This window comes from Rhipicephalus sanguineus, chromosome 6 (genome assembly GCF_013339695.2).
Source record: "Rhipicephalus sanguineus isolate Rsan-2018 chromosome 6, BIME_Rsan_1.4, whole genome shotgun sequence".
Lineage (NCBI taxonomy): Eukaryota > Metazoa > Arthropoda > Arachnida > Ixodida > Ixodidae > Rhipicephalus > Rhipicephalus sanguineus.
The window spans coordinates 51,477,734-51,488,024 of NC_051181.1; the positions used below are offsets into that span (position 1 = coordinate 51,477,734).

Sequence of the window (10,291 nt, forward strand, 5' to 3'; positions counted from 1 at the left end):
AGCATGCCATGTGGAGGGAGTGTGAAAAAAAACGAAAAAAAAAAAAAACGCTGAATGCCGGAACATGTATCGCGTGGACCTGTTCTTTAACGCCACTTGAAAAGCCAGCAGGGTGCTGTAGCGTTAAATATAAAGTAAAATTTTAAATATATTCTTTATCTCCAGTAGACGACCTTCATAAGAAAAAAAAAGTAAACGGCGTTTGCAAGGTATTGTGCCCGAAAATTACAATCGCTACCGGAGAACTATATAATAACCAGCGGTAGGGCACAATTTCGCAGTTCCGCAGGAAGCAGCCGCCATGAAGGCCTTCGTTGCAATCTCCCTCTTGTCAGCAGGTGAGGCTATGGAAGTGCTGTACTAGGTTCAAACTTGAATTTCTGAACGAGAACATTCAAGGGACATTTAAAGACAGAGATGCACTCCCATTTATATTCGTTATTGTTTATGTTTACAATGTTCTCATTATTTTCATTCCAGAAGAAAAGTTCATTGATTACTAGCCAATACCATATAAAAAATCACACCATCTCCCGCTAAAGGGGACCATGAGGCGATGCGAAGCAGCGTTTCGGCATGTCGAGCCCGCGTTCCAGAGGGGGAGTGGGAGCGGAGAGGGGGAGAGGGAGATGGGGAGGGGAGAGGGTGAAAGGAAAGAGGAGGAGTGGGGAGGGGAATTGGGAGAGGGGGTGAGGAGGTTTGTGGAGAGGGTTTGCGCATACGCAGTAAGGGTGGTCACGCCGCACACCACCACCACCACCGGATTGAACTCCGCCATAAGATGCTTCGCATCTAATAAAGTACAATTTTGAAATTTTGGGCCCAAACTGTACAGTTGATAATCTCACTGCAACAACGTAGACTTCGTAACACTGCCTACTATACGAGTTTGACTTGCTTTAGTACAAGAAAAGTTAACAAAAGCAGCTACGGGTTCTGGCGCGATTGTCGTGAATGCAAATGTGTGCCTTTCTCCCACAAATAATCATTGATGGGACGAAGCTTAGACATATAACCACCACACGCCACTGCGTGAAGCGTAAATGGACGCAGCTATCTGTCCTTTCATATTGCTTGAATATGTAGGCTTGAGATTGCGGAGCCATACTCGAGGTAAGACTGGCACGATAGTTCTCCATAGGTCTGACTTGCGCAGATACCAAGCCCTGGTCGTCTAAAGCTGATGTATTAGGTTGGACACCACGTGCTGTCAGGAGACTGAGTAATTGGCGTAGTGCAGTGTGGAGCTTTCAGTAACCTAACAATTCAGTTGCACGCGCTGCGCAGAATGAATTCGTCGTAACCAGGAAGTGCAAACAGTAAACTGCATGTTTTTGCTTGAAAGAAAGCAATTGCGTTACCCGCTCTAATGCTTTTTAGTGGAACGAGCACTGAGTGAAGCTCTTGTTCCTCTTTCAAGCACTTCCGGTCGAGCAGTTACTTCCGGTTTTCTGAATGTTCAGAAAAAGTCTTCTAAAAATAGAAATCGATGGTTCTGGTACAGGTTAAGAGTGATATCGGATACATTTGATATCGGAGCATAACTTTACTTAAGATAAGGGTCAATTAACTCTCAGAATAATTATTCAATATTACTTGACTGAGTTCAGCGAAATATTGCGAGCAGCTGGGATCGTTGCGGCCCCTGGCGGAGCAGATCTCATCCACGCGCTTCTTTTTACGTGGCCTCTGAGATTAGCTTCGGCAGTGCGACGAAACACAAAGTTTATCCAAGGACACACGAACGCCGACCTGCGAGCGCTACTACCAGACACCCAGGACAAGGATTAGGGTCGCCTCCAAATTTTAACGCGACAGCGTCAAAGAGCTCATTTCGCAGAAATTCCGGTGTCGGCAGCGTTGGCGTCTTTGGTTATTAGCGAAAAATCAGCGTTGTCCGTGAGCGAAAATTCGAGGTAGATGCAAATAAAGAAATAAGAAATCTTCGGTTCCGGGTGGGACCGGAGATTCGAACCTGCGACCCCTCGCTCTATGGCGCGATGCGTTTAGCCGCACGGCCACCACGCATACATCCTCCAGCATGCTAACGGTGAGTTATTTATATACACTATTTAGTGTTGGTGGTACTCGTATCGCCTTGACAGAAAATCTACGAGATGGCGCAAAGGGCCCCCGGGCGCGCTTTCCGTGTTCTGTAGCGCCGCATGTATGGATATAGGAGCCGGAGGGCGTCCGCACTTTGGCTTTCCTTGCGGCACGGTTTAGATGTCCATCGAGAAGCGACGCCAGGCTAGCGATTGGGAAGACGATAGGAACACGGTCCAATTGCGCTATCACGTTCTACTCTTGAAAGCGTAGCTCAAGCGTCCCGCAAGTTCTTTTTTTTTTATGCACTCGAACTCATTATGTCACAGAACGCCGTTTCACATAGAGAGAGACAAATGAGAACATATTACTTTCTATAAATATAGACTGATAGCACGTGCGTGGGCGGTTACGTGTCATTGTACAGACGTATGAGTTGTTAGGCAATTATCACAATTACCGACTAGTGAGGAAGGGCAGTTCTAGTGCGTATGCCTGAGAGACGTCACGTAAGCAGGTCTGCTCTGAAGCTGTTTATATCGATGTAACTTTCACAAATTATTACAAGTGCGAGAATATTCAAGGATTTCGAATATCGGATCGAATAGCGCCCTGTGCTATTCGGTATTCGTATTATCAATAGCAGCTATCCACAAATATCAGTATTTTTTGGAATGGTTTACGAATATTGTAACACTCAAATGAATACGGCAATACGTGAAAAACTGCAATACATATTATCTCCTCGGGAACAGTATAGCCATAAAACGCCGGAGGTTATGCAGTGCAGCAGGCTGCGTCGCTCGTGGAGCTTGTCATTTATACGATTGTAGAGAAGCATTGGAACGCTCTAATTCATTCGAAACTTCGCGACTATCATATCGCTGCTGACGAAGCTCCTCGGAAGTAATGGGACGCTCAATTCGTGGTCGTCAGAGTCCGACGAAGCTTTCGCGAAGCTCCGTCGTTTGTTGACGTCGCCTCCCATACTACGCCACTACGACCCTACGGCACCTACAGAGGTACACACAGACGCCAGCGGTGTTGGCCTTGGCGCTGTCCTTGCGCAGCGCAAGCCAGGGTTCCCTGAATATGTCGTGGCATATGCAAGTCGTACGCTTACCAAAGCCGAGACCAATTACACCGTCACCGAAAAGGAATGCCTGGCGATTATCTGGGCCCTTACGAAGTTCCGACCTTATTTGTATGGTCGCCCCTTTGATGTCATCACCGACCACCATGCACTATGCTGGCTGTCATCATTGAAGGATCCATCAGGCCGCCTCGCCCGCTGGGCACTTCGCCTACAGGACTACGACATCCGCGTGCTGTACCGCAACGGACGCCAGCATGCCGACGCCGACGCACTCTCGCGCTCCCCCTTGCCTGACGACAATACCCACACCTCAATGTCTCACAATGCTGTTTCTTCCATCGACATTCACACCATCGCTACCGAACAGCGCAAGGATCAGTGGATCGCTTCACTGATAGACTTGCTCACTGATCCATCGGCAACACCATCCACTCGCGCGTTGCGTCGTCAAGCCCATCATTTCGCCATTCGCGACGACCTCCTTCACCGACGCAATTACAACGCCGACGGCCGCCAGTGGCTACTAGTAATACCCCGCAGTCTGCGATCTGAAATATGCGAATCGTTCCACACTGATCCGCAGTGTGCGCACTCTGGGGTATCGAAAACATACCACCGCATTCGCCAACGGTACTTTCGCCGGGGGATGTACTGTTACGTGCAGAAGTTCGTTCGCTCCTGCATCGATTGTCAGCGCCGCAAAGCTTCAACGCACCAGTCACCAGCAGGTCTGCAACCTTTACCTTGCCCTGACCGGCCGTTTGGGCGCGTTGGCATCGACTTGTATGGGCCACTCCCTCTGACTTCGGCTGGTAACCGCTGGGCCATCATCGCTGTAGACCACCTTACGCGATACGCCGAAACTGCCGCCCTCCCAGCGGCTACAGCGCGCGATGTAGCCTTCGTTCTGCTCCGCCGGTTCATGCTGCGCCATGGTCCACCCCAGGAGCTGCTCAGCGATCGAGGCCGTGTCGTCCTGTCGGAAGTCGTCGAAGCCATCCTCAAAGAGTGCAATGTTGTTCACCGCAAAACTACTGCTTACCACCCGCAGACGAATGGGCTCACGGAACGCTTTAACCGCACGCTCGGCGACATGCTCTCGATGTATGTCGCCGCCGATCACACAAATTGGGATTCCATCCTACCTTTTGTCACCTACGCCTACAATACCGCCCCTCAAAGCACCACTGGTTTCTCACCATTTTTCCTATTGTACGGCAGGCACCCGTCGCACACAATCGACACAATCCTTCCATACAAGCCGGATCGATCTGAGTGTGCGCCTATTTCTGCCACAGCCAGATTTGCTGAGGAGTGTCGCGAGCTTGCGAAGACCTTTACTACGCAGTACCAAGAGCGGCAGAAAAGCATCCGCGGTGAGACCAACACTTCTGCACCCACGTTCCTACCTGGAGCACTCGTATGGCTCTCGGTCCCTACCACTGCAACTGGCCTCTCTTCCAAACTGCTGCCCAAATACGAAGGCCCCTACCATGTCGTCGAACGCACATCCCCGGTCAACTACCTGATTGAACACATCGACCTATCTTCCGACATGCGCCGTCGAGGGCGCGACATTGTCAACGTGGAGCGCCTCAAGCCCTACCATGACCCGCTCATAGTGACCAGCTGTTAGGTCGCCAGGCGGCTCCCTTTTCGTACCCGGGGTGATTGTAGAGAAGCATTGGAACGCTCTAATGGGTCGTCCTCTCAAGCGCCTCCTAGTGGGTCACCCTCTTCGCCTATTCTCGGAGAGCACGCCCCTCGTGCTCGTGCTCGTGAGAGCCTGCGAGTTTGCGTTCTGTCGTTGTGCATCGTCGCCGTCAATCTCGCCGTCAATAAACGTCTTAACAAAGGAATTATTACTTGCTCCCTGCGACGAGCTATAAGCATGAAACGAATCTGCTAATTTGTACCTGGTACTTCATTCGCGCTTTCAGTGCTGAAATCGCGATTATTTAGACGGGAACAACATTTTATATTAACTATAACAACGTGTGCTCAGTATACGAAAGGTGTTTTAAATTCGATTTGGTTTGTTTCGCTCGGAACACTATTCGCTGCGTATTTAATTAATTCTCTTCGCATACCCCTATAAAAATTATTCATCATAAGTAGTCCCAATCGGAGAAGTGAGCAGATCTAGAACACTTAGTCGAGAGTGTTGCAGTTTCGTACTGAACACTGACGTACATCTTGCCCCTTAGAGAAACCCCGTCCATGAATGCAACGTGTAGTCGACGGAAAAGGTAACCATTGAGACTACATCATTCTTCGAAGCGGCGCTACTCCAGTGTGTCAGTGTAAGCCTACCAAATGAATGATAAAATTATTGTATCTCAAACGGTGCACCAGGAAGAGCACAGAAGACCAGGAAGCAGGGCGCTCAACCAGAAAAGTGCTTGTGGTTGGCTACCAAAAGCTCACTAGTCCGCTAGTGTCCACTAGTGCAGTGCACTAGTGTACTTATTTATTTTATTTTATTTACATATACTGCCGTCTCATTGCGAGACATTGCAGGGGTGGGTACAGAAGTTGCTTGCAAATCAGGCATAACATAAAACAAATTAGCATACAAATGAACGCTAAACTGCGTGATTTAACAAGCACATAAAAAGCAAGTTATGCTAATACACGTATACCAAATAAACATTGCATGAAATAACACTGGTTAGATGGTACAAAAAGGCACAAATATACATAAAGCGCACCGCACATTTAGAACTCGAGAGGCACATGTCGAGTTTTTTCTGCAAATTGTGCGGCAGGTAACTGGCGAAGTGCACCATCAAGACCATTCCAGAGTTCGACTGTGGAAGGGAAGAATGAGTATTTAAAACTATTTAAACGTGGGCGGAATGAGACAAGATTAAGAGGGTGATAGCTTCGAGTAGCACGAGTATAGGACGCTTCACGAATGAAACTGGGGCCGCGATAACTGATGAATCATGAACAATCTTATGTAGAGGGACAAGCCGTTCGGACGTGCGTCGGTGCGCTAGTGTTTCAAGCGATAAGTTATGTGCATGCGATGAAGGAGAAAAGTGGCGATCGTATCTGCTATATATAAACCTTATGGCTTTCCTTGGCAAAGATTCCAACTTGGCTACGTCACAAGAGAAGTAAGGGGACCAGACAACCGACGCGTACTCCAAGATTGGTCTGATTAGGGTTTTATACGCAGTTAATTTGCAGTCCTCAGTAGCATCCTTTAATGTACGGCTTAAGTAGAATAGTTTGCGAAGGGCCTTCGGGTGAATGCGGTGTATGTGTTTCTGCCATTTCTGATTATGTGTGAAAGTCACCCCAGGGTTTTTAAACTCATCTACGTGTGCAATGTTAGTTCCACTGTAGCCCTAAGAAAAACGTAACGGCTTAACCTTATTGGAGAAAGTCATAGAGACTGTCTTCGTTAGACGAATTGCTGCTTTTTCTGACGAAATTCTGCAGCGATGAGCTCTTATTTTTTTCAGAGTTCGCCATGGCAACTTCCTGTCTTAAATAACACAACAGCCGCACTTTCTGCGCACTCGGCATGCTTAGTTATGATATTGCCTCGACCGCAACCTTGAATTTTGATGACAGATATCGCAAACTACGTGTGTTTTGGGGGAGTTCTAAAAAGAAAACACGGATGCAATAAACTGTGACCTCCTACAACTTTTGCATACAAACTGCCCCCAAGCGATTAATTAAAAGGCAATTAACGAGCCTTTGTAGTTAATCATTGCACAGTAACTTTAGTTGCGGCACAGAATTCCCGCCTTGATGTAGATTCCGTCTGTGAAGACGAAAGGTGCCTGACTGTGTCAACATATTTATAAAATATCCGTGTTGTCTAAAAAACACCCTGTATATATCCCAATCTTACTAAAGGTGCTCCATATATACGTTATTTGATGTCAGTCATTTCTTGGCAGAATATTGCATACCAAATATGATAGACTTAAGATTTCTATTGCACACTGCAGAACATTAATCCTATCATCGGCTCATAAAATCAGCATCTCCTAGGAGGACAAATCATCGTACCTATTTATGCAGAATTTTTTCCACGGAGCTATCGGTAAGTAACGCACACACATTTATCAAGCAAAAAAGAAAAGGATGCATTGTGAAAGCCTCCTTCACAAGGAATCTCCAATTAACATGTATTTCACCAGCTGTAAGGTTGCGAGCGCATCTCTATTTCAAAGACGTTGCCGTATCTCAGCCACCAGTACCTGATATAGCAAAATATGTGCACTAATGCAAGTATCTGGGTAGCAAATATTTCTTTTCTTTTTCTCGATTTCAGTATCCCTGGCTTATGCTGCGCCAAGATCCGCGTCAAAGTCTGACTTGGGCGTTAGCTTCGGCGCTGGACCTTTCGGAGCAGGATCGGCTGGACTATCTGGGCCTGTTGGCGCAGGCCTTTCAGGTGGAGCAGGCCCTAGCAGTTCATCCGGATTTAGTGCTCCTGGCGGACTAAGTGTAGGAGTTGCAGGTCTCCCGAGTGCTTCCAGCTCTTTCTCTGGAGGTTTCGGTGGTTTGGCTGGCGGTTTCCCTGGCGCCTCTGCTAGCGGCCCGAGTGCAGCATCCTTCTCTGGTTCTGGTCCTTCCGTCGGTGCCCGCCCTGAATCAGCTGGAGCTCCTGGACTTAGCGCTGGAGTCTCAGGTGGCCTAGCTGGTGCCCATGGAGCCTTCCTTCCTAGTGGAGGCGTCTTTGGTTCATGGGTTCCTGGCGCCTACAACGTATGGCCAGTGTACAGCCCAGAATATTACGGATACGGTGGCGTCCCTCTTGTTGGCGGATATGGCTACGGTCCTTTCGTAGGCGCCTTCGGTGATAGCGGTTTCTGGGACGGCCTCGGTGGTTATGGCTACCCTGCCTTCGGAGGCTCCTGGCTTCCGTATGGTTTTGGAGGCTTTGGAGCTTCTCCGTCTGCGGCTGGTTCCGCTGGCTCTGGCGCCTCTTCCTCTGCATCAGGTTCTCTCGGCAGCCGGGGCGCAGCTGGAGGCTTTGGAGGAGTATCTGGAGCAGGAGCAAGTGGATCTGCCGGTACGAGAGGCCTCAGGTAAGAGCATTTCGGCGAATGTCATAATTATGTACGTGCGTCTCACTCAATGCTTCCATTGAAGAGCACGTTGACGACAATACATTCTTACTGAATACCTTCATGTATGTTCTTCCAACATGTTAAGAGGCATAGCTTTTGTTATCTAAAAGTGAGAAATACATTATTTCTGCATACAAAATGTGTGAAATAATTTACGCAACTAAAACCGTAACCCAGCGGTTTCCTTTATTGCTCTTTGGCCCAAAGCTGCCAAATGCTGCAACAGATCGCTTACTTGACGTGGCCATCCTGCTTCAGCTTGTCAACATCTCAAATCTTCTGACCACCACACTTGATAGAATATCAGTCACTCTCTGCCTGTGAAACTAACAAAAAAGAGGGTATTAGGGATATTAATACCAAGGGCTAACTGAAAGGCCCCTTCTGGCTAATTCAATCCAAAAAGACATTCGCTTTCCAGTTACCAACGAAAGCTATGGCAGAATTAAATTTTTGAACAGGTTTCTTAACTCGAAACACCTTCCAGATGGACTTCCTTATCATTACTATATTAGAGAGGTCTGGTTGGTTCATGCTTATTTTAAAAAACGAGTAACAGTAAGGCACACATGACAACGGCGGAAAAAACGAAGCGCTGGTTTAATTATTTGTTTAGGAAAGTGCAGGTTTTCGCTGGAAGTAGTGAGAAGTGGGCCAAGCATAAAGAGTGGGCGAAGCCAGGAGGCAGGATCTCCTTTTACTTCCTTCGTGGGTATTGTTAAACGCCCAAATAAATGAAATTAAAACCTTTGTTTGTTCCCTCCCTTCTCCAAAACACTCAGCTGTTCCTCGTTTTTAAATAAACATTAATGCGTCTTTTAGGTATTTCATGCAATTTTTCACGTTTTTTGATAGCTCATTCAAACGGTAACGTCAAGCAATACCTAATATCCTATTCACCAAAGCCAACTAAACTTCTCAATATTTTGCTTACTTTCTAGCCAACCATCAGCCAAGCTGAACTGACATCCTACCTTGTACACTCTACACGATCCAATGTAAGTTGGTGCTTCAATAGCAACTCTATCTTTAGCTCCTTATACTAATAAATACTACACTAAACAGTTCTGCACTATCTATAAATACATTTGACATAACTTTGATCCACTGACGAAAGCAAATTCTTCATTAACTGCTAAGCTTTCTTCCTGGCAAACCTGAGTGGTTATTTTGTTGCACTGTACTGCACGCAGGTAAATTATGCCTTGGCCTCTCGCAGTTTCGCAGAACTGATTTTTCATACTCACTGCCCCTGAGCTAGGAATTGTCCCTTAACTTAATCTCGCCCTGTGAGCCAATAGCCTCCCGCTTAGCTCCTACGGTAGAGTGACTGCAATCGACAGCTGTTGGTGCCTGGTACAACGCAAAGGACCAAGACGAATATTTTCTTTCTGAGAAACCAATACGGGCTGTCCGTGTAGCTTTTCGCTACAACCGAGAGCATCAAAATTACTACTCTCATTTAAACGAATATTTCTAGTTCATTGGGAGCAGTATCTTAATAGTTCGGTCTTAATTTTTTTTTTACTATTGACAACCAAGCTTAGCTTAAAAAGGTGCATCCTATTTTAAAGTTATCCAGATACTGTCAGCTTATTTAGAATCAACTACTACAGGCTGCAAAGCTTATTTTTATTGGACAGGTTCAAACTTTGTTCTTACAAGGTTTACTTTTCACTTCCAGCCTAAATCTCGGACAACTAAAGAATCCAACAAGACGCTTCAACGTGTTAAATAGACAGTTCCCCAGCACGCGTTCAAGAATCACACAATGAATAAAATAGCCCAGTTCCTAATGAAATAAAGTTCTTTGTAGTAATTTCTGTGACTGAAATGTTGAAAAGGCACAATTACATTTCACTACGATTTTGCAAGATATCGGCAGCCTGGCGTCATGCTGTAACTCACCAACGATAGCTGTAAATATCATTCAACAACGTAACGATTTGTGCAACGAAAAAACGCTTTTCGCTTACCCTAGTCAGTTTATCACTAAACGGAGAAAAAATAAGATCTTGCTGAAGTAGCACACATTGCCATCTTAACACCA

At 46.7% G+C, this 10,291-nt stretch overlaps 1 protein-coding gene across 1 annotated transcript; it reads left to right on the plus strand.

Annotated features, from left to right (window-relative positions):
- The first annotated feature begins 204 nt into the window (after positions 1-204).
- LOC119395774 (uncharacterized) lies at positions 205-10,060 on the plus strand. The gene is made up of 4 exons (XM_037662778.2): positions 205-338; positions 7,440-8,199; positions 9,183-9,239; positions 9,926-10,060. The coding sequence occupies exons 1-3, from the start codon at positions 302-304 to the stop codon at positions 9,205-9,207; spliced, it is 822 nt and encodes a 273-aa protein (XP_037518706.1). The 5' UTR covers positions 205-301; the 3' UTR covers positions 9,208-9,239; positions 9,926-10,060.
- Positions 10,061-10,291: the final 231 nt, after the last annotated feature.